Genomic DNA, 25,443 nt, shown 5'->3' on the forward strand with positions numbered 1-25,443 from the left:
TATAAAATGGTCCATTGACGGCTCTGACCGCTTCCAAGACCCACGGATTGCTCCTGGAGAATCTGTGTAAGGGGACATCTTATTTTAAGCATCATAACCAGTCATTCGACGTCTCTTTTCTAGTGGTTTCGATTAGGAATCGAGTAATGAATATAAAAGGGACCATTGAGGGCTCTGACCGCTTTCTGGACCTACAGATTGGCCCAGGAAGCCTGTGGAAGGGGACATTTTAGTTTTAGTACCAAAACTAGTCATACAACGGCTCTGTTTTCATGGCTTTGGATCAGGAAGCGAAGTCCTGGATGCGGTCAGATCCATTAATGGTCCAATTTATACTCAATATTGGTTTTTGTGCTAAAACTAAAATGTCCCCTTCCACAGGTTCCTCAGAGCCAATCCGTAGATCCTGGAAGCGGTCAGAGCCGTCAGTGGACCATTTTATATTCATACTTCGCTTCCTGATCGAAAACCATGAAAAAAAGAGCCGTCGAACGACTTGTTTTGGTGGTAAAACTAAAATGTCCCCTTCCACAGGTTCCCCGGGGGCAATCCTTGGGTCCTGGAAGCGGTCAGAGCCGTCTATGATCCATTTTATTTTCGTACTTCGCTTCCTGATCGATAACCATGAATGAAGAGCTGTCGAATGGCTGGTTTTGGTGCTAAAACTAAAATGTCCCCTTCCACAGGTTCCTCGGGGCCAATCCGTAGATCCTGGAATCGGTTAGAGCCGTCAATGGACTATTTCATATTCATACTTCGTTTCCTGATCGAAAACCATGAAAAAAGAGCCGTCGAACGACTGGTTTTGGTGATAAAACTAAAATGTCCCCTTCCACAGGTTCCCCGGGGCCAATCCGTAGATCCTGAAAGCGGTCAGAGCCGACAATGGACCATTTTATATTCATACTTCGCTTCCTGATCGAAAACCATGAAAAAAAAAGCCGACGAACGACTGGCTTTGGTGGTAAAATAAAATGTCCCCTTCCACAGGTTCCCGGGGCCAATCCGTAGGTCCTGGAAGCGGTCAGAACCGTAAATTGACCATTTTATATTCATACTTCGCTTCCTGATCGAAAACCATGAAAAAAGAGCCGTCGAACGACTTGTTTTGGTGATAAAACTAAAATATCCCCTTCAACAGGTTCCCCGGGGCCAATCCGTAGATCCTGGAAGCGGTCAGAGCTGCCAATGGACCATTTTATATTCATACTTCGCTTCCTGATCGAAAACCATGAAAAAAGAGCCGTCGAATGACTGATTTTGGTGCTATTACTTTAATGTCTCCATTCACAGGTTTCCCGGGGACATCCCAGCGACTCCAGGATCCGTTTATTCAATTGGTTTTGCATTCTGGACACATGAGAGTCCTTCTAGAATAAAATCATAGTGGCCGATCTATCAAAAAGCGAGATTCAAATGAAGTTGTGGCCTGACCCCTTTGATAAGTATCGATCGGAACCGATTTTAAAGAAATGGCCATATCTCACTTGATTCTGGTCCGATTCCAAATCTCAATATATGGTTCCAATCAGCAAGAGCCCTACTTCATTTGTGATTACTAATATTATTCAATTTTTAACCACAACTTCTCCTAATATCCACCTCAAATTTACGGTTTTGAACCTACCTCCGAAAAACCCGGAATATCTCCGGAATCTGGTGGCCATAGTCGGTTCCATGGACATACCGTCAAACTGCATTAATTTTCTAGTTCAGGCATGCCTGAATTGTCAAAATCGGATGATAACTAAGATAGTTACAACACATCTAATTTTACCCAAAATTTGCCTATCCTAATTATTTTGTCCATCCCCTGTATGTAACTGGAGTATCATTGTGATTGCCTCTTGATATGCGAATGCAAATATGGTAACTTGGCTTCTGGATCTGGAGCACGATGGAACACGTGACCCATCAAATTGAACATTTCCTTCACTCCTCCTTGTACTTGAAGGGCTAGAATTGTTTCGAAAAAAAAACGGGTTTCAATTATTTTGATAAAAAAAATCCCAAAAAAAATCTTGGTTTTCCTGAAATAATGTCCGAAGGACATCCTGGAGGAAGCTGAAAATTCTTAGAGATTTGAGGAATTTTTGGATTTATCCCCGTAGTAATTTCTGGATAACTTTCTGATGGATTCCTGGAGAAAATTCTTGGAGGAATGTCCAACAAAATCCTTAAATAAATTTAAGAATGTCGGCAATTTCTTTAGGAGTTCTCTTGGAAATTGCTCTAGGAATTCGTACGGAGATATCCGAAATTTCGTCCTAGAATTTTGGAAGCCGGAATGTCGGAGAAAACTCCGAAGGAAATACTAGACGAATATCCGAGGAAGAGTAGAGACACTTACGCGAAGCCCGCGGGATAGAGAGCTTCTCCTTTCAACAGTGTAATCCAACAGACTAATAAATAAATACGCAATACTTTATTTTGATAAACAATACCCAAATAAGCTTCTGGGTTTTCTTGAAATACTTTCCGAAGGAAGTCCTGGAGAAAGTTCTGAAGGAATGAACTTGAAGAAATGGCTTAGAGTCTTGAGTAATTTCTGGATCTATCTTCGTAGTATTTTTTGGGGGATTTTCAGAAGGAATCCCTTGAGAAAATTCTGAAGGAATTCTTGGAGGAATGTCAAAAAAAAATCTTGAAGGAATTTAAGAATGTCGGTAATGCCTTTGAAAATTATATCTGATATCTGAAAATTCGTCGGTGGAAATTCCGAATGAATTACTAGATGAATTTTCGAGGAAATTGAATGTCTTATGCAATACCTAGAAAAGTTTCAGAGGAGTTGTTAAAATAATTTCCGAAAGAATTTTTCAAAAGTATGTGTATCCATCAGTACAGTAATCAGTAAAGTATGTACAGTTATCCATCGCTCTGCATACGGCTCGACCCAATATTACAGTCGAATTTAAATACCTTTCTGCTTTCAATTCACTGCTGTATGAAGGGCAAAAAACGGAGGCGGCAGACCCGTAAGCAGAGACACTTACGCGTAGTCCGCGGGATCTCCTTTCAACAGTGTAATCCAACAGACTAATAAATAGATTCGAAATCCTTTTTTTGCTTTTCGAGGGGTGGCTTCTTTGAATTGGAATTGTCAAAATCAATCTTAGAAGAATTTTTATAAGAATTTCTAGAAGAATTTCTTAAGATATTTCCTAAGGTCCTAAGAAGTCCCGAAGCAATTACTAAGGGAAATTAAAAAAAAAGCTGGTTTCATTTGTAGACGTTTTTGAAGGAATTCCTGAAGAAATTCCCGATGGAATTCCTGACAGAATTTTTGAAGATGTATAGAAAGAGTTTCTTGATGTCTTACCGAATTAATTCCGGAATATGTTTTCTAGGGAATTATTTAAGGTATTTACGAAAAAATCTGTAAAATTTTTCGAAGGAACTCCTGCAGTAAATTCCCAAAGAATTCTTGAGAATATCCGAATATCCGCAGTATCGATATTTTGGGAGTTTTTCTTGGCATGTAGTCTTGATTCAAGAGTCAAAACTGAGTTTGTTTCATTACTGTCCAGATTTTCGAAGAAATTCTTAGAGAAATATAGGAATTTCTATATAAATTCCAATAGCTATCCACTTGGAACATCCACTAAAAAATTCTTCATTTAAAATTCTGTCCAAAAACCTTTTCAGGTTCTCTTTTGGTAATTCCTTCTAATTCCTTCAAGAATAGAGTCGGAAGTTCCTCCAGGAATTGCTTCGAAAATCTGTTTAGAAAAGCTACAGAAACTAATTTAGACATTCATTCATCCAGGGATTCCTTTAGAAAACCTTCCGGAAAGGCCTTTTATTTATTTTTTAGAAACTCCTTTGGAACTTTCTCCAGGAAGTCTTTAGAAAATTCTATAAAATAAACTATAAAAAAATAAACTATACAAAATTTCTGCATGAATAACTCCGGAACGAATCATAATATGGAGGAATTTTTAAAGGAATTTTTGAAAGAAACTTTTGAGGGAACAAAATTTCCGAAGATTTTCCAAAAGAATTTCAGAAGAGATTCCCGAAAGAATTCTTAGAGGTATTTTAAAAGAAATTTTCGGAGATCTACAAGAATTTCTGGAAAAGTTGCTAAAGGAATTTTAGGAGGAATGTCCGAATGAATTCCTATAGGAAAATTGGAAATTCTGGATTGGAATTTCTGGAGAAAGTTCTAAATGAATTCCAGAGGGAAATTTCGAGAGAATATTAAAAATATCTTCCTAGAGAGAAAAAGAAAGAAATTGAAAAAAACAACAAAAGGCATCATATGGCTTGCTGCGTGAAATTTCTTTTCTCAGCTAAAAATTCTTCACGCCGATTCACGCCGCCGCCGCCGCCGCCGGATATTGCTCATGGCGTGACGCCGCCGACGCCGCCGCCGCCGGTGTAAAAATGGCCTTACGCCGCCGCCGTTCACAAATACTTCGGCGCACAGGTCTTCCAAACCTGGCCCTTAAACACGCCATTCTTGCCGATCCAGATATGTTCAGGTGCAGCCTCCAGAGATGCATGGACGAAGGAAACTTCCCAGATCGATGGAAACGGCAGAAATTGGTGCTATTACCGAACCCTGGCAAATAACCGGGGGACCCTTCGGCATACAGACCAATTTGCCTACTCGACACAGCTGAGAAGCTGCTAGAGAGGGTCATCCTGAATAGATTGCTGGCCTATACAGAGTGTGCTGGTGGCTTATCCAGCAACCAGTATGGTTTCCGTAAGGGCCGTTCTACCATCGAAGCAAGAGAAGAGCAATTAGGTACTGCGCGTTGATTACACTTGATGTAAAAAACGCGTTTAACAATGCTAGCTGGTTAGCCATTGCTGACTCCCTGCACCGATTGAGAGTTCCGGATTACCTGTGCAGGATACTGAAAAGTTATTTTCAGAACAGGGTGCTGATATACGACACGGATGCTGGTCAAAAGTCGGTCGTAGTGTCTGCGGGTGTTCCACAGGGATCGATCCTCCGACCGGTTCTGTGGAATGTTATGTACGACGGAGTATTACGCTTAAGTCTCTCGGCCGGTGTGAAGATTGAAGGCTTCGCAGATGACGTAATGCTGGAGGTAACAGGAGACACTCTCGACGAAGTCAGACTGAAGGTTTCATACGTGATTGGCAGAGTGGAGGAATGGCTCAACTCGAGACGGTTGTCCCTTGCACACCACAAGACGGAAGTCGTGGTGGTGCATAACCGCCACGGGTTGCAGCAAGCGAGGATAAGAGCAGGGGCCTGCACAGTTAACTCCGTGAGGTCTCTCAAGTATCTGGGCGTGATGATCGACGATAAGCTCAATTTTCGAGCCACGTCGATTATGCAAGTCAGCGGGCTTCATTGGCGATAAAATCTTTATCACGAATGATGTCCAACAGATCGGCGGTGCATAGTCAAGTGCGTTGGTTGATAACGGGTATAGCATTGTCTATCATTCGCTATGGCGTACCGGCATGGGCCGTAGCACTAAAGGCCGAGTACAATGTAAAGAAACTGATCAGAGTACACCGGCTGATGTGCCTACGAATCGCGAGCGCACATCGCACCATATCCTATGAGGCGGTGTGCGTTCTAGCTGGGATAATGCCGATAGACATACTCCTAGAGGAAGATGTGGAGTGCTACAACGAAAAGAACTCGGTGCAAGTGCGATGTGTCAAGAGAGCAGCCTCGCTGCTCAAATGGCAAAGAGCATGGGACACCGCAGTCAAAGGTCGTTTGACCTACAGACTAATTCCGGAAAAGGTCATAGGAAACATGGTCAAGTCAACTTCCACCTAACACAGGTGTTGTCTGAACATGGTTGCTTTAAAAAATCCTACACAGGTTTGGCTTCGCAGATTCTGCGGAGTGTCCTGAATGTGTAGGTGAGGTAGAGTCGGCAGAGCATGTGATGTTCGCATGCCCGCAATTCGAGGTAGAAGGCAATGCCATGCTGCTTATTAGTGGTATGGATACAACTCCGGACAACCTCGTCGAGAGGATGTGCCGGGAGGAAGCTATATGGAATGCGGTAAACACAGCATCTCAACAGATGATGTCGAAACTGCAGGGGTGGTGGCGTCTTGAACAAAACCAACGAGTGCAATAAGGGCACCTGTGATGCAGTGAACACTTTGCTCACCCCGAAAACCAACATGCCGCGGGTGGGCTGCGGGGACCTCAGTATGTAGATATAGAGGTCATTGCGGTTCATGCGCGGTGGTTGTTGTCGGGGTGCTCGTCTCCAACGTGAGATTATGATACGGACCGCTAGGTTACTATCATAGCTTGCGATTGACGAGTGGTGAGGTAGCCACCCTTGAAGTCGATGTTGTGTGTATTAACGTCAAGTGCGTTAGCATAGGCGTGAGCGTTCTCAATAGTCCCTTCCTGATGTATTGCTTAATTGCGGGCCGGGGGTACGGACTGGCGAAAGGGTTTTGGTTTTAGTGGTTCGGGTAAGAGTTACATGACATACCCATCCCCACACTACCTGAGTTACCTCCTCATATGTCTGGTTGCAGATTTCCGTTTACCCTTGCTCAAGAAAAAAACAGTTATTAACTGCGAGGCTTCTAAGCCAAGTTACCATTTTTGCATTCGTATATCATTAGGCTAACAAGATGATACTTTTATGCCCAAGGAAGTCGAGACAATTTCCAATCCGAAAATTGCCTAGACCGGCACTGGGAATCGAACCCAGCCACCCTCAGCATGGTCTTGCTTTGTAACCGCGCGTCTCACCGCACGGCTAAGGAGGACCACAAATCAATATTAGCAATACAATTATTACAAAATTTTCTCTAAAATATTTTTTTACACAAAAAATTAAAAACTTTCAACAAAAAAATCAATAAAGAGCAACTAAAAAATTAGAAAATTTCCATGAAGAAATTTTTAAAATCAATGAAAATGAGCATTTTTTCCATTGATGACCCCGTTTTAACCCTCAAAAGGCCAGGACGAGACTCACCTCGTTCAAAGTGCTCGTTCTCAGTAATGCGCTAAACGATTTCCATGACCTAGGGCTTTTCTCAAAGGGGATTAGTAGGGCTTTCTTTTGACTTAGGAATCGCCCGCTTGACTTCTTCCCGTGTCCGTAAGATTCAAAAATGTCTGTGGTCTACGTTTTTCAGATATTATGGCCAAATTCCTTCAGTAATCAAGTGCCGTCAAACTTCAACGTCACAACGTCAGTAGATAGGGGAACGGTTCGCCACTTCATCTCATAGCTCCTATTTCCATCCCATCTAAAACAAAGCAATGGAAAAAAATTTGTTTTGTTTATTATTTTAGTGATTTTTTTCAGCATTGAGCACGCATGTTGACGAATTTGGTGCCGTATTTCTTTGTTTAGCGATGAAATTGATATATGTACAGTGAGATGGAGATCGGAACAGTTCCCCTATATAAAATACTAGTCGACCCGGCAGACGTTGTCCTGCATAGTAGGCGAAAATGCACGTTCTGAACTGCCTATGCGAAGTTTCGATACGATTCTTAATTTTAGGTTTTCAGGATTTACTCAACTTTACTCGTGATTTTTGCATGAGAAAATATCATATAAACCCGTCGGAAACGATATCAGACATATTTGCCGAAGGAATGTAACGGCTTCCAAAATGTCCTGCACTTCAATCATAAATCTTCGTTCCAATACGTTGTTGAGTTAAGGTCGTCAGATCTACAATTATGTAGAAGCGTGATGCGTGTTTCAAACAAGCTCAGATCATTCTGCTCCGTTCAAAGATATCAGATTGCTTTTATGGAAAAATTTGGCTTGCCCGTGATATTTTAAAATTCGCGACTCGTTTTGAAGTGTAGATGGTAAGGGTCTGTTCACAAACTACGTAACGCAAAAATCCGAGTTTTTGACCCCCTCCCTCCCCCTCGTAACAAAAAGTAACATTTTTGGTACCTCTCCCTCCCCCGTATAACGCGTAACTGTGAAAATTTTGAATGCAGATTTTTTTCCTTCACTGAAGCCTGAAGGGTTTTGGTATTTTTTTAACACTGTTAGAATAGGAACGACACATGATTAAAAACCCAGGACATTAAGAATGCAGCTAGTAGAAACGAAAATAGAATTTGTGACCATGACCATTCAAATAGCTTTGCGGGGCTGTTCTGTCGAGAAATTCAATGTTTGCGTGATTTTTTTTGCGCATATCAAACTATGTGCTTGATGTCGGTTATGACAAATGCGATAACGATAAAATATTTTTTTTTTTAATTTGAACTTTTTATTGTCACAAATGCCTCGACATTTAGGAACAATTTTTCGAACAAAACTTGCTGTCTTTTAGAATTAGCTCTGCGATAAAAAGTAAAAAACTACAAAGACTAACATGGGACAATTATGGGTAGTATGGTAGTGAAGAGGATAGGTTGAGGCGTGTTCACCGTCTTGATCAAGGCATGTCAGCAATTACTTCAATCATTGATTGAAAAAAAAAAGCATTTTCGCGTTATGCGTAACATTTGGTAGTACCCACCCCCTCCCCCACCTTTTAGTGTAACAAAATATAACGTAAGTGGGACCTCCCCCTCCCCCCAAAATCGTTACGTAATTTGTGAACAGACCCTAAGGCCTATGCGGTAACGGTCTTCAGAAAGTTCATTGCATCTATCAAAACTCTTCCCAATAAATCCTTAGATGTACGTGAAGATATGTTATACCAATCATGCAGTATTTTAACATACCGAAGGCCATCCAAAACGTTCTTGGGCCATATGGAAGTGAACGCCGCGTTTCAAACCAAGCTCAGGTCATCCTGTTGGATTCAAAGATAGTGGCATTATAGAAGTCGCAAAACGTTCTGAAGTTTTGGTTGTGAGGCCTATGCAGTAACGGCATCCAAAATGTCTTCCACTTCAATCAAAATTCTTCTCAGCAGGCCCTTAGATGCCTATCTAGATATGTGAGATCTGTTATAATTTCAATTTAATACTTGCAAGGCCATCCGAAACGTTCTTGAGTTCAGGTTGTCAGATCTATAATCATGTGGAAGCGTGATACGTGTTTCAAACCAAGCTCAGTTTATGCGGATCATATGATTTCTTTTGGTTTGCACATGGCGTTCTGGAACCTGCGTAACTTTCTGAAGCTAAGGTCATAGGAATTTCACAGTGGCTACATTCGAAATGTTTTCGGCATACATCAAAACTCTCTCAACGGTTGCTTAGATACTTGACCAGATATGTAATACCAATATTGTTGTATTTGATTACATCCAAAGCCATCCAAACCATATTTCAGTTCAGGCCATCAGGTATAAAATCATGCAGACGCATAAAGCGGGTATTGATCCATGCTCAGCTCACAGATATCATATGATTTTTGTGGGAGCATAGTGGCTAGACCTCTTCATGTTTTCAAAAAGTATCAAAAATTCAACCGGTCAGCCCATAATCACAATTTTTATGCTAAAATAAGCCTCCTGTCAAATTTTCAGCTGATTTTAGCAAAAGAGTTTTGATTCTGGGCTGACCGGTTGAATTTTTGATACTTTTTGAAAACAGGAAGAAGTCTATTAATGATATTCTTTAATTCGCGGAAACATTCAGAAGTTGGTGTCGTAAGCTCTACGCAATAACGGCATCCTAAAAGCTATCGGCATCTATCATAATTCTTTTCAACAGATCCTTGAATTCCTGCTAGAATAGGTGAAACCGATCTTCCAAAAAAAAAAAACCCTACTAATCCCCCATGAGTCCCGAGGTCATGAAATTCGATAGGTGCATTAATGAAAAAAAAAAAGCATTTTGAATGAGGCGACTGCCTTGCAGTTACTTATTTCTTTATTTATTGACACCGTTTTCGATAAGAACTGTCATACAGACTTATTCAAATGCCCGCTCTCTGTAATACATCGGTCGATTTTAAAGATCCCGGGTTTTTATCAAAGATTAGTATTAGTTTTTTTTTAAACCGCCTCGCTAAAGTTCTCCCATCGTTTATTATATACAAATGAGTACTTTTCCAGAAGATATGCTGCAACACCACACGAGGGCGAACGAGGCACGATATAAACAAGCGCGGAACAGACAAAACTCGATTTTCCGGAGGAAAAAGCGCCAGCAGGAAGATCGAGACCGTGAAGAGACGGAGGAACCGGCATGTACCGCGCAAATATCACACGAAAGTTCTATGAGAAGTTGAACCGTTCACGTAAGGGCCACGTGCCAAAGCCCGATATGTGTAAGGACATAAACGGGAACCTTCTTACAAACGAGCGTGAGGTGATCCAAAGGTGGCGGCAGCACTACGAAGAGCACCTGAATGGCGATATGGCTGACAACGGTGGCGGTATGGTCATGAACCTAGGAGCACGCGCGCAGGACATCAGGACATGCGACTTCCGGCTCCGAATCTCCAGGAAATCCAGGAGGAGATCGGCCGGCTGAAAAACAACAAAGACTGAAGTCCGTCCAGTTATTTGGTTTCGCCGACGGCATTGATATCATGGCACGTAACTTTGAGAGGATGGAAAAAGCCTACATCAGACTGAAAAGCGAAGCTAAACGGATTGGACTAGTCATCAACACGTCGAGGACGAAGTAAGTGATAGGAAGAGGCTCAAGAGAGGTCAATGTAAGCCACCCACCACGAGTTTCTATCGGTGGTGACGAAATCGAGGTGGTTGAAGAATTCGTGTACTTGGGTTCACTGGTGACCGCCGATAATGATACCAGCAGAGATATTCGGAAACGCATAGTGGCTGGAAATCGTACGTACTTTGGACTCCGCAAGGCGCTCCGATCGAATAGAGTTCACCGCCGTACCAAACTGACTATGTACAAAACGCTTATAAGACCGGTAATTCTCTACGGACACGAGACCTGGACGATGCTCGTGAAGGACCAACGCGCACTCGGAGTTTTCGAAAGGAAAGTGCTGCGTACCATCTATGGTGGTGTGCAGATGGCGGACGGTACGTGGAGGAGGCGAATGAACCACGAGTTGCATCAGCTGTTGGGAGAACCATCCATCGTTCACACCGGGAAAATCGGAAGACTGCGGTGGGCCGGGCACGTAGCCAGAATGTCGGACAGTAATCCGGTGAAAATGGTTCTTGATAACGATCCGACGGTAACAAGAAGGCGAGGTGCACAGCGGGCAAGGTGGATCGATCAGGTGGAGGACGATTTGCGGACCCTCCGCAGACTGCGTGGTTGGCGAAGTGCAGCCATGGACCGAGCTAAATGGAAAAGACTTTTATGCGCAGCACAGGCCACTTCGGCTTCAGCTCCGACTCCGACTTCAGCTAAATGACCTGAGCTGGGTGTGAAACCCGACATACTTTTCTACATTCGATTGAAGATCTGACGACCTGAACTCAAGATATTGGATAACCTTGGGTGTGTTGAAATGCAGCAAGATTGGTATAAAATGTTTTCATAGACACCCAAGGACTTGTTAGAAAGAGTTTTGATATATGCTATGCCATGCCTTACGACCTACACTTCAAAACGATTCGCGAATTCTAGAATATCACATGGAGGCAAGCCAATTTTTTCCTCATGAATCATCCGATATCTTTGAACGGAGTAGAATTACCTGAGCTTGGTTTGAAACACGCATCACGCTTCTACATGATTGTAGATCTGACGACCTGAACTCAACAACGTTTTGGATGAAATGTAGGATAATAGATCTAACATATCTTGACAGATGACTAAGGGTCTGTCGAGAAGATTTCTGATTGAAGCGGAGAACATTTTGGAGTCCGTTGCTGCATATGCCTTACGAGCTGAAATTCAGAATATTTTGTTAGTTCTAGAGTATCACGTATTTACTTAATTTACATGTTTTTTTGTTGTTATTTAATCAATGTTGGCTTATGATTAGGATTCTGAATGAACCCCAACATAATCCGAACGCCAAAGTAATTTGATTTTTGTGCCAAGCTGATATCAATTTATTAAAATTTTCCTCTAAAATGTTTTCTTATCTTCGTAACATAACTACTTCTTGACGGCAACACTAACATTCCTTTACACCTCCAATGAAAATTAAATAGATCTAATAGCTCTACGCTTTTTACTAGGTGATTTATCAAAAAAAAAGGACCCAAAAAATGGTCAGTTTGTGCAGACCAATTTTTCGGACTGAAATATTTCCTAAATTTGACGCAAAATATTCAGAAAAATTACATCACGTTTATTAAATGGATATGATCTATAGGATGCTAGCTTGAAAATGGATCCACCAAAAGCGCATTTCGCAAAGATTTTGACCCAAAAAAATTTGGAAAAATATTTGTAAAGCTGTTTTGATTGTAATAAATTTGTAAAACGAAGTTGAAAAATGCAGCGTCCCGCAAAACGCGGAACGTCTGGTCACATTATATAAAAATAACCTTCCATGCAACTTTGTTGTGCAAGAGAGAAACAAACTTTATAATTATCTCTTATGAGGAAATGGCTTGAACATTTCATTATTTGTTTTCTTCAGTAATAAATACTCTCCCTGTTAGGAGCGTGTAATTCAATACGAAGTGGCAAATAATTGCACTTCCGGTGAAACATCCCCACCCACTGGAGAAGCAATAAAGTCTGCAAATTCCAGGATTCCAGTGAACGGAATCACGGTTCAGTAAAATTTATAATCCCCGCTCGTCGTGTTAAGTACATCAATTTCACTGGAAGCAACCCTCCTCAGTGGCAGGCCGTTCACGACGGTTGGTGGGTTGTGCTGCGCTACGAACAGAACAATAACAGGCAGATCAACCACCCAATCACATCCGCCCCTCTGCTTGTTTCTATGGTTCTGTTGAGTTCCGTCCAACAGTAGACCATCGTCGATACGCTTGAAGAGGAATGAACAGTTTTGTAGATAATTCGGCTTCACTTTCGGAAGATTTCTGCACCGGGAAGACACTGGGATCCCATTGCGAGATGCTGCCCGGTGTCCGACCATCAGGTGGTGTAGACGATTTATGGTTGTACGATTGCTCGGTGGCTCATTCCGTTTGAATCTCAATGCTAGCGGCACTGATTCCGGGGTTTCTTTCTTCCTATTTCTGTTAACGACAAGAATATATGTATTGAATGCTTTTTATTGAGCTTTTTTTTACAAAATAATATTTTGTATTAACTGTATCGTGTTTTATTTTTCTATATAACCCCCTTTTTGATTTACCATAATTTATCTCGTCTCGGTACGTTTATCGCGTTCCGTTAAGTATATCCTTTACTGGAATTAACCTAAACATTTAAAGCACGATTCAAATTCACATTTGTCCCCTTGTTTGTATACAAATTTGAAACAATTAACCATTCAACATCACATCATCCAATCACTCACCGAATTTCAAGTTTATCTTATATTTAGTTGGAATACAGCACAGTAAGTAATAATTATTGGATCAACCTTGAAAATATGCCATATGAAGTCATCAGATGCGAGAGATTATGGCCCAACAGACTTTGATTTCGATCATTGGCCGAATGAAAACGGAAGGGAATTTAAAATAAAATCTCTTGCAGATTTCTACTGTTCCGCAGATTCAAACATAGACCAACATTTGAAAAGGGCGTAACAGCCAAAATCCTATTCCACTACTTCATTGTACCTTTGACAGATACGTATTTCAGCCTCAACAGTAAGGCCATCTTCAGTGTCTCGTACTTGACTCGATTACTGTTGAGGTTGAAATACGTATCTGTCAAAGGTACAATAAAGTAGCGGAATTAAATGGAATAGTACAAACTCGTCTTATGACAAGTAAATACATTCCACTGAAAGCCAAAATTTGTTCCATCTGATTCTTCACCTACATATATAGCTGAATCAGAAGGAATAAATTTTGGCTGTTACGCCCTTTTCAAATTTTGGACTATAAACTTTCAAGACAAGCGTCTTGTCATCAATTGATAGAACTATTCCGATAGCTTGAAAACTTACGGGACATAATCAGAGGGTTCTTATCTTTTCAAATCACATATTTACTCACATATTTTCCTCGTATCGTTTTCAAATCTTCCACAACTTTTATTTACATTTTTACAACTTCTATTCAACGCACATCACACACTATCAGGAAACTTTGGAATCCTTTGCCGAGCAGGAGAAATTGGATCAATAATACTTAATTCTCGCTTAACTTTTCAAAAGGACCTAAGTAACATTTTTTTCATGAATTAATTTGAATAGCGCAATCAACAGAAAAACATGAAAGCTTTTGATTGCAGTACTCAAATTAATTCATGATAAAAATGTTACTTAGGTCCTTTTGAAAAGTTGAGCGAGAATTCTGTTATTCATACCATACTTTGTTATGAACTAGCCCTGCATAAGAGGTAAAATACCAAAGGAATAATACCTAAAACTAATATGTACAATACTTAAGCCATAACAAACTCAGTTATTAAATTGAATTTCAATACCAAATGCATAACCAATTATTATTCGTTTGGTATTGAAATACCTAAGCATGGTATGCCTCAAGTATTCTGCATATAAGTTTTTGGTATTATTTTTTGGTATTTTACCTCTTATGCAAGGCTAAATCATACCAATTTCTGTTATCGACGTCGTCGCTCCTGCTCGGGTTGGAGCAGAAATAGCGATTAGTTTGAACCGTTTTGTTAGCTCAAAAAGGATCAGGCGCTTGCAATCAGGCGTGAATTGAAAAAAAAAACATGTATTTAGGAAAGTGGACAGTATGGGATTGTTTTGTTGATTATTCTTGGTGAACAAAAACTAAACACAATTTAGTTCTGCGTGACGTTTTGGTCTACTGCTTTGCCTCGACCATCTTCAGACACCTTTTTGTATTCAAAAACTAAACGAAGAAAAATAAACATAAATTAGATTACAATGATTTGGAACAAAACTTCATTTTTAAACAAGACACTTTTTACCACCACAACTGACATATCGATCACGGCAGCGATTATCACCTGGTTTTCTGCTGACTGATCACCACCTGATCAATTGCAAACAAGGTTCTTTGAACTCCTGAGTTATTTTCATGATGTTTTGGGGATATCAATCGGAAAATTTGACGAACTTCTGTAAATTTCAATTGGCGTGGAAAATCAGCGGCGTCAAACGACGGCGTGTCGATGCAAAAATGTCAGCAGCGGCGGCGCACACCTCTAACCTCGGTAATATGAATGAGGTACCGTTCAAATTACCGGAATTAGAATTTGAAACATCTTTCGTGAAAAAATAGATGTAAACATCAGCGTCATCATAATTAAGGTACCGTCGTCGGGGGGTGACAATGGGTCAAATGGGGGTGAGAATAGGTCACTGTTTCAAATACTTAAAATGGTCATTTGGCCGAATGCCACTACGCTGAAAGTTGTTTGGCCGAATATACCTTTGGACCGAACAGATCATTAGGCCGAAAGTCATTTTTGACCGAAGGGATCGTTTGGCAGAAAGGTCGTTTGGTCGAAAGGAACTTTTGGCCGAAAAGGTCATTTGGTTGAAAGGGTCGTTTGGCCAAAAGGAACTTTTGGCCGAAAGGGTCATTTGGCTAAAAGGGTCATTTATCAGAAAGGGTCATCAGGCCGAAAGGGTCATTAAGCCGAAAAGGTAATTTGGCCGAAAGGGTCATTTGGCCGAAAGGGTCGTTTGGCCGAAAGGAACTTTTGGCCGAAAGGGTCATTTGGCCGAAAGGGTCATTTTGCCGAAAGGATCATTTGAGCGAAAGGGCCGTTTGGCCGAAAAGATCATTTGGCCAAATTACCCTTTTGGTGAAATGACACTTTCGGCAAAATGACCCTTTCGGCCAAATAACCCTTTCGACCAAATGACCCTTTCGGCCAAATGATCTTTTCGGCTGAATCACCTTTTCGGCCAAACGACCCATTCGACCAAATGACTCTTTTGGTAAAATGACACTTTCGGCCTAATACCCTTTCGACCAAATGACCCTTCGGCCAAATGATCCTTTCGGCTAAACGATCCTTTCGGCCAAACGACCCATTCGGCCAAACGACCCATTCGGCCAAACGTCCCTTTCGGCCTAATGACCCTTTCGACCAAATGACCCTTTAGGCCAAACGACTTTTTCGGCCAAACGACCCTTTCGGCCAGATGGGTTTCGGCCTAATGGTTTGTTCGGCCTAGTGGTATTCGGCCAAATGGCTTTCGGGCGAAAGGGTTTCGGCCAAATGACCCTTCCCCCTTAAAGTTATTGTAGAATAGCTTGAATGTGTCTGAGGGCAAGAAGACTAAAACATAAGAGACACTAGCGCAGTTCCCCCCGTTAACAGTATTTCATAAAGTTCAAGTTACCATTTTGTATGGAAAATACTGAAAATTCTTTCGTCATGTCAAACGGTGCTCGAGCCTACCAAATAAATAAATGATTTAAAACCATGTCCTATTTCGAGCGTTAATTTATATAAATTTAACATATTCCATCTGAATGTTTCGGTGCATGAGAAAGCTTCACTAATCGCTCTGTTTGTTCTCTACTTCCATAGCAATTAATTCCATTCTTCACTGATAAGCTGCTTCCAAATCAAACTGACACCATTGCCAGGACGACCCTTCCTTTCTTTCTGCAGGAATTTGAAAAGTGCCTTTAATGGAGTCTTTTGTCAGAGTAGTCTTTCTCCCATTCAAGGTGCGTCATCGCCTGTTTCCGCATTCTTTTTATCTACGGGAATAAATACCATACAAAAAAGGAACGAAAAAGTTCGATTTTTCGTTTATTTTCAACTGAAAAGATTGTTTACCAACCACCCGCATACAATCGCAAGCACACTCATCTGACACCCCCCGCCCGAACGATTCATCTTCGCTCGTCGTCATCATATCTTCCACCAATCGGCGTCAACAGCATGAGCGATTTTTTTTTTGTATTTTTCCTCAAAATTTATTTTCGATCACTTCTTATTTTCCATTCTCACTATCTCTTCGCAACGCTGTCTCTCGGTCTCATACTCCCCTAATTCCCCCAACCAAGGCTTCCAGTATGTATAACAAATCCGAGGCGAGGCAGAACGTCGGTCCGCAGTCCCGCTTTGGAGTGGACCGGCCCTCGTTCCGCTTCCGACCTCACTTAAGTAAATATTTATAATAATTTGTTATCGCCTATTATAGCACACATTTTACCGTTTTCCCTCCGAGGGGGGAACCACGCGCGCCCTTCCGTTTCTCAAGTCCGTGCAAATCGTATCGAGTCGGGCTGTGGCCTTGTCCCTCGCCGCGAAGCTCCGTGATGGCCGGTGGCCACAAACCGGCTCTGCCTGCTGTTGCCGCTGTTGCTGCTGCTGGGCTTTGGTGCGACCACTGCGCCATCGTGCGGTTCGTGGTCATCGTCGTGGTACACGTGGTCTCGACCTCCTTTGTTGTCCTCGTCAACCGCATCCCCATCATTTCCATCATCGTTCTCATCATCGTCGTCCTCGTCGTCGTCGTCGTCGTCTTCGAAATTATTTACAATTGGTTCTAATAAATCATCACCATCGGCTGGGATTGATATCCTTGTGGTTCGGGCGCCGCTGCCGCCGCTGGATAGTTTGTTGTACCGGATGCCCGTGTAGATGGTTCGGTTCCGCTTCTGCAGTGGTCCGAACGGTTCCCAATGCGGTTTTCGCATACGTCACGGAGCGGCGGATGATGTGGGTTTGGCATGGATTTTTAATTTTATGACGGTGCATTTTAGCCGTATCGAGTACGTGATTTGCGGTAGCGATTGGAAGGGTAGATGCGATTGAGTTGAGATCCAGAATGTGGGATGTGGCATGGAAAGAAAATGGAGAAAGGAAATATCGTTAGTTATGGTTTCGATTTAGTTGAATGTGTTTCGGACGCTATCCGATTTTTGAAAGCACTTGAAGTATATTATAAATGCTTTCATAAATTGATCTTTCTGAGTACGGTCTCAGTGAAAGGCTGAAGGATAAACATTTAGTAAAAACTGTAACGTGAATAAACAGACGTACCAGCTAGAATATTTGCCTATTAAATTCATCGGTCATTTACATTAGGCTCACAGGGCACCCTGGTGCTTCACAAGCTACATCAGTGGTTAGATTCAACCCCCATAACCATGCATATCAAAGGATCAGATAAACATCGTCACTTTATGTTCATTAAAATTCAAAACCGGAAAAAAGGCAAAACACGTCTTTTCTTGTCGAAAAGGCTTACAAAATTCTTGACAGGTGCTTAGAAATGATTCATAATAAACCACAGACGGTGAAAGTTATTTCATGAAAATCATTTTTGTTAATAAATAACAAAAATAAAAATACACAACAAAAATTTTCAAAAACGTGATAAAACCGGAGTAGACAAAATCGGGATGTGACAAAATCGGGTTAATACTGTAACCCATTTAAAGCTTATCGTCACATTGTGAAACTGCATATACTCTTGATGCACCCAAATTATTACATTCGGTGAGAAATTATTAGGAAATTTACGGCAATTTATTCGGGAGTTCTAATGCAATTTTTTTGGAATTATCGATGGAAAATCCAATGCTCCTAATTTGAAATTTAAAAATATCGTAGGAAACCATTCTAAAATTCCACGGGAAATATTTCCAAATGTTTGTTTAAACTTAAAATTACCTCAGGAAATAAATTTCAATTTTCACTGAAAATTACTTATAACGGGGAAACTTTTGGATTTTAGAAGGAATTTATTGGTATTTCAACGGAATTCAACAAGATATTGCATGGAAATTATAAGTATTATCGGGAAACTTTAAAGGGCTATCAATCAGGAAATTCTACGATATTTCCACGAAAAACTTTTTGGAATGCTGTTGGCATTTTCGGAATTTCAACTCGAAATTTTTCGAAGTCTGAAAATTGTTCGCTTTTCTAAAAATATGAACCGGCGTGGAAAACGCCCATGCAAAAGTTTTGTTTGTCTTTATTTGAGAGTTTATGCAAAAGTGTCGGCGGCGGTGGCGCACACCTCTATGAGAAATCGAGTTCAACAGAAATTAAATTGGCTTTGGGATTTGGATTCGGGAGCTATGGAAAAAGAATTAAGTTTAATTACTTTTTAAATTGATTTTTGTTTTGTTGGATTTTGTTCAGTTTAATTTTGTTATGTTTGAAATTCAAATTCTATTGTAATATTTACATACTGAAACTGATTGGAATAGCTGAATTGCTTAAAACGTGGTTGATCTCCATATTTTTAAAATCGCATATGATATTTTGTAAAATTTAGAAAAGTCTACGTAGACTTCAAAGGGGGAGGTGTTTCGGAAAAATCTACGAAAATCTACTAGAGGGCCAGGGGGTTTTAAAATGTGAAATTTCGGTCTACGTGGTTTGTGGACAGCCCCTTTCCGGGATTGTGAAGGAAATCCTTCCGGGATTCGGACAAGAATACTTTCTGGATTCGGGCGAAAATCCTTCCGGGATTCCGATGGGAGGCCTTCCGAGATTCCAAAGGAAATCCATTCAGGACTCGAGGGGAATCCATCTGGGTTGTCGAGGGGAATCCATCCGGAACCCCAGATGCTATCTGTCCAGGATTTTTTAATCAATTTAGTCGAGCTTTGGACGGATGGGATTCCGAGTAGAAATCATCCGGGATTCCGAGGGAAATTCTTCCTAAATTCAAAATTGAATCCATTCAGGATTTTAAGGAGAATCTATTTGGCATGCTGGTCCCTTGAAACAGCTTTCCCTAGAAATTCTCTTCCACATCTCGATATTTCCAATATCGACTCATAGAGGTTTGACTATATTCTCTATGTCGAAGTAGTTTTCCAATGAATTCCCACCTCGCTAATTCGATGTTGTCAGAAACGATCATATACATGATATAGACGATGTCGGGTCATTTGACCGAGTATCGTTTGGCCGAACGCCATTTAGCCAAATGCAGTTTGGCGAACCGGGTCACGTGGCAGAATACCATTTGGTCGAATAGTGAGAAAAAAAAACTTAATCCCCATGAAGAGTGAATAATGAGAAGTGAGTAGTGAGAATTACATGAAGTGCACAGCGAGAAGTGAAGAATGAGACATTTCTCACATCTCATAAGAAATAAGACGTGAGAAATAGGAAGTGAATTGAGAAATGAGAAGTAAGAATGATAAGTGAGACGTGAGAAGTGAGAAGTGAAAAGTGAAATATGGGAGGTGAAAAGTGAGAAATTAGAAGTTAAAAGTGAGAAGTGGAAAGTGAAAATTGAAATGTGCAAAGCGAGAAATGAGAAATGAAAAGTGGTAAGTAAAGAGTTAAAAGTGAAAAGTGCGAAATAAGAAGTGAGAATTGAGTACCCAACAAACAATTTAAGTTGAATAAGATAGTTTTTTTAGCTGAACAAGCCAAATTGTGGCGAAATAAGCTTTTTATCAGCCTCCAATGCTTGTTGGGTAGTGAGAAGTAAGAAGTGAGAAATGCGAATTGCAAAGTGAAAAGTGAGAACAGAGAAGTTAAAAATAAGAAGAGAGAAGAGAGAAGTGAAAAGTGAGAAGTGAAAAGGGAGAAGAGAAAAGTGTGGAATGAGAAATGAGAATTAAAAACGTGTGAACTGAGAAGAGAGAAGTGAAAAGTGAAAAATGAAAAATGAGTAATAAGAAGTAAGAAAAGAGAAGTGAAAAGTGAAAAGGGAGAAGTGCCAAGTGGGAAGTGAGAAGTTAGATGTAAGGAATGACAATCCAAGTGACATTTTTGGTTTTTAAACGGTCTTGAGAACCAATTCTCGCTCTAAAAGACTATTTTTAAACCATTATAAAGCTAAAATGTTACTGGGGAAGTGAGAAATAAGAAGCTTTTCACTTAATAAGAAAAAAATGTTAATCACATATTGGCCAAATGATCTCTTCGGTCAAATGACCCTTTCGGCCAAGTGACTTTCGACCAAATGATTCCAAACCATATTTATACATGATAAACAAGTTTTTGAATTAAATAAAAGTATTAACTGTCTCCCTACCTTCCTAACTAGATTCAATATCGAGTAAGAAGGGAGAGTTCGCTGTATTACAAAAAATTTGGCTGCGTCGCTAAATAATATCATAAAGGCTGCATTTCAGATTATAAAATACTAATCAAACCTGCCCGATCTTACTCGGGTTGTTTTTACGACCGTATTGTCAATCGTTCAGTTGATTGCAGCGTTGCCCTATAGATCGATTTCAGCTCAAGCTTGGTTTTCTTCCGTATTGAAATACCTAAGTATGTTATGCCTAAAGTATTTTGGGTCAAACCACTATTTGTTTGATGAAAGCAACAGTCGAGATCTATCCTGACCACGTCCTTGCGAATGCAGAGGAAAGGGTAGGATGGTTAGATGGACACCTACTTCAGAATAATGCAGAGAACTCTACGATCTCCTATAGATACCACGGAGGGTTTTGGAATTGTTAGTCTGAAATAACAATATCGTCCATGATTTCATAGTTGACGTATCAACAAGGACGAACCATTAGACAGTGTTGTAGAGAAACCTCCGCACTAGAAGTCTACCATACAACACATTTTATAATTCTGGTTCTGGAGTTGTTGACAAATTATAAAATGATCGAGCGCAAATTACCAAATGATATCAACCATATAATGGTATCAACCATTAGAAATTTCAGCGAATTTGACTTATTACTCATTCAGTGGGGTAATTCAACTGCTGCAACATCGATACGATGCTTGTTCCAAACCATGCGAGTTAAAACGGTTTAAATTTTCGATATTTGTCCCTAAATCATTCGAAGTACAGGCGATAGAGGAAATGGTTGTTACGTCAACTATGAAATCATGGGCAGAATAGGAATCCTTTTTGGTTGAGCGTGAAACACAGAATGAGACTAGATTATTATTTTTGACTACTAAATACAACATTTCAATCAAAATCTGTTCATTGACTTGTTGCCCCAATTATCTCGATTTCCCCCATTAAGCCAGTTCATGCAATCACGACGGAACATTGTAACAGAATGTACAGATTTAATCTCGTTTGGAAGTTGGTTCCATAAGACAACTGCATGTACGAAGAAAGTATTGCTGTAATATGAAGTATTGTGCCGTGATATGAGAAAGTATTGTAAAACACACCCTTTAGGTACTCCTGAAAGAATACTGATTGGACCAGATAAAATTTCATTAGCTTCGACTACTTGCGTTCGTGACGACAGATACGATTTTAACAGAGTTACCGAATTGCGATGAAAGTTAAATTGATTTGATAGTTTTTGCAAAAGCTTAGGATGGGAAACCCCATCAAACGCCTTTGAAAAATCTATCAGAAGCAAAAACGCTACACCTCTTTTATCTATGGTTTGATGGATATCATCATGAACTTTCAACAAAGCAGACCAAGATGAGTACACCACTAGGTGTTCTAATCTGCCAAATTCACGATTCAGCCATCTTGGATTTTAGTATGGAAGAGCCAGCCGGTTTGTTTATGTTTTGCACCGAAAATGAATTTTTCACCCCCGCCTTCTTCTCGCCCACAAATTGGGCAGGTTGAAACGCCTAGCTGTGTATTCATCTTGGAGCAGACGTTGGACTACGTCCTGATCTAAAACCTGACTGGTGCGGACAGATAAGAGCAAACCGTTGTACGTATGCCTGTATTTAGGCTTTTAATATATTTTCGAAAGCCTTCGAGAGAGCGCTAAAAATGCTGATTGGACGAAGATTGTTTAAACTTTTGTCTGATGTTTTTTTTGCGTACAGATATTTTCATAAATTAGCAAAGTAACCGCAAGTCAGTCACATTGCCATGACGATTTCCATTCTGTTATCAACATCCATTTGACCAGAGCGGCAGTATTTCGCAGGTTGTTAAAACAATTACTGTTGCCTAATACTCCGAAGGGTGAATCGATGAATTTATTAATTTATTTCCAAGGATCAGTTTGGTGAATTAAATTATAAATTCCTATAAAGGATGAACAATTATTTAGAGAATTGGCGAATAGTTTAATGGAACTAGTCATAGCTTACTTTCGGTGATTCACCACTGCGTTTAGTCTGAAGGCCAGTATTTTGGCATGAAATATTGATGCGCTATCTGTGTAGCAGTAAACAATCAATAGTACTAGTCTTACTTGAAATATCAAAAAAGTTACCTATCTGTTAAAACAAATTGGCTTTTGTCGAATGCACTCTCTGCTAAACAATGGTTATGCGATCTGCGAACTGCTGTAGATAATAGGATACTTTAGGTTTAAGTTCAATTTTAACCGTTGTTACCATGTTTAAGCTACTCTAATAGTTATAAGCTCACTAGTTATCGTAGTTATTAGAAAATATAATAATATGCTTTATATTCAATGACGACTTCATAATATATAACTCTTGCTCTGTTGTTGGGTGCGAATGATCAATGAGGTGCTCTCCTTTCCAAACATATCGCTCTCGGGCTTGCAGATTGGTGGCGCTTCTAACAATTACAAAATGTCGGTATTGGAATATGTTGCCATGTATAAATCGGATGAAGAGGTCATTGGTTTTTGCTAGAGATGGGCAAAACGGATCACTTTGATGAACGGATCAGATCTGGGTCATTCATTCTAATGATCCGGATCTTTGAACCGGATCGGGTCCTTAGAACAAAACGCAAGAAGAATGTAAAATAGTGAAACGTTCGTTATTCAGGTTCACACTTCTGAAGCGTACTGACAATAACTTCATCCTTTATTGTTTGCGAGCGTATGGATTACAAACAATATATATATATTTTTATTATTTCCCTACAAATGGTCTAATAACTTGCTGATCAGGTAAACCGGATTTTTAAATAATGATCCACGAATCATTCACTCACTTCAGAGATCCGGATCTTTTTAACGGTTCCGGATCTGAGCGCCCATCTCTAGTTTTTGCCGTCCCGTCGGATCAGAAGAAAGTTTTTTCAATGGAGAAATTTTTCCGGTTTTTTTACCAGCTCGGTTATTCTACCATTCGTCAAGAACGAAAATAAGTTGTATTGTACTGATCTACCACTTAACTAAATGCTTTGAAAATGCTGTACCATCAAACTATTAGATGATTTGTTTAATAAATATGATATAAATTAAAAATGTGATGTTTTTGTGAACTTTTTTCTAAATTTAATTTACAATGTTGTGGAAACTCATATGTGAATATGTACGTTATGTGGAAGATGTATTGGAGGTAACCACTTTCCCTTCGATGGGACTCGAACTCATGACCCTACAGTACGCTAGACTGGTGCTTTAACCAACTAAGCTACGAAGGACCACCGTCGGCCTTCGCAACCTAGCGGCTACTGAACGAGCTCGAGATTCCCAAATTGGACGCATAGTCAAATCACTCACAATCCATTTCTCAACCCAACACTTCAACATGTGTATAGTACACGTTCACATTGGAGGAGCGTGGATATTTAGAATGTCTGGTGGCTATACACATTCTTCAACAGCAACTGTACTATTCAAGTGAGGTTGTGTAAGCTATTTGCCAATCGGTCGTCAAGCTCAGACCCGACCTCATTGCGTAGGCAAGAGCACGCAACTCAGGTTCAGTTCAATCAAAGTTAATTGCCTATTTCCGGGGATTAAACCACCCGACTTGGACATTAATATTTGGTGGAAGATATTGATTTGGAAAATGTATTGGAGGTAACCACTTTCCCTTCGATGGGACTTGAACCCATGACCCTACAGTACGCTAGACTGGTGCTTTAACCAACTAAGCTACGAAGGACCTCCGCAACCTAAGCATATTGAATAGAACATTTTGGATATGTTTTCGATATGCATTCTAAGCACTAGTATTGAACTAATGGTATAAGAAATTGCACAGAAACAACCATTCGAATAATATTTTGCGAAGGGAGTATAGTTTTACTCGATGTGACTGACTTGCGGTTACTTTTCCATATGGGACAATTTGACTTGATATTTTTTCCCACTTTTCTAGAACAAACTTCTTGTAAAGAATAGCATAACACATAGTACATGTAAAAATAAAGTGAAATATGGTAATAACTGAACATTGACAAAAAGTCAGATGTGCTCGAGTTGTGGTTAGCGGCAGTAAAGCTCCCTCAAACGCTCTTGGAAAACATTGACAATAAATGAAATTGTCACCACATTTTCATAGATTTATATTCCATTGTTTGAGAAACTGCATTTGGGAAATTTTTGGACAAACTGAGATTTTTATATATTCTGGGTCCTGTGTGGTATGAATCAGTCTATGAAAGCCCTTGCGCACCCTATGCATGCAAGGAAAAGCCATTACTGCTGGCAGTTGTAAGGCGGATTTTAAAGTGCAAGGACATCGTTGGGTGATTCTCTGTTGGAATCAAAGCTACATTTTTGGCGATCCTGCCAGGAGTAGCAAAAATGGAGACTCACCCAGCACAAGCTCGCGGTGATGGTGTAAAAGGGATTTTCCTACTACTCATCCGAGCGCGCAAAGGAGTTGTTGTGTTTTTGTTTTCATAACAGCAGTGCACACTGCACAGTAGAGAAAATGTAACAAATTGAGTATGGTGCAATCTTCTATATAATAAACCCAGACCAATCCACCTAGCGTTGGTGGTGCCT

The 25,443-nt window shown here is 40.3% G+C and overlaps 1 protein-coding gene across 2 annotated transcripts in view; it reads right to left on the reverse strand.

Moving 5' to 3' along the window:
- Window positions 1-16,791: 16,791 nt before the first annotated feature.
- Window positions 16,792-25,443, reverse strand: part of LOC134223622 (furin-like protease 2) — a 1,298,803-nt gene continuing 1,290,151 nt past the window's right edge. For both annotated transcript variants that reach the window (XM_062702810.1, XM_062702811.1), the window contains exon 16: window positions 16,792-17,505. In XM_062702810.1, coding sequence (XP_062558794.1) covers window positions 17,101-17,505 — 405 coding nt within the window. In that variant the 3' untranslated portion in view covers window positions 16,792-17,100. The remainder of the gene's footprint in view (window positions 17,506-25,443) is intronic.

This window comes from Armigeres subalbatus, chromosome 3, assembly GCF_024139115.2.
Source record: "Armigeres subalbatus isolate Guangzhou_Male chromosome 3, GZ_Asu_2, whole genome shotgun sequence".
NCBI lineage: Eukaryota > Metazoa > Arthropoda > Insecta > Diptera > Culicidae > Armigeres > Armigeres subalbatus.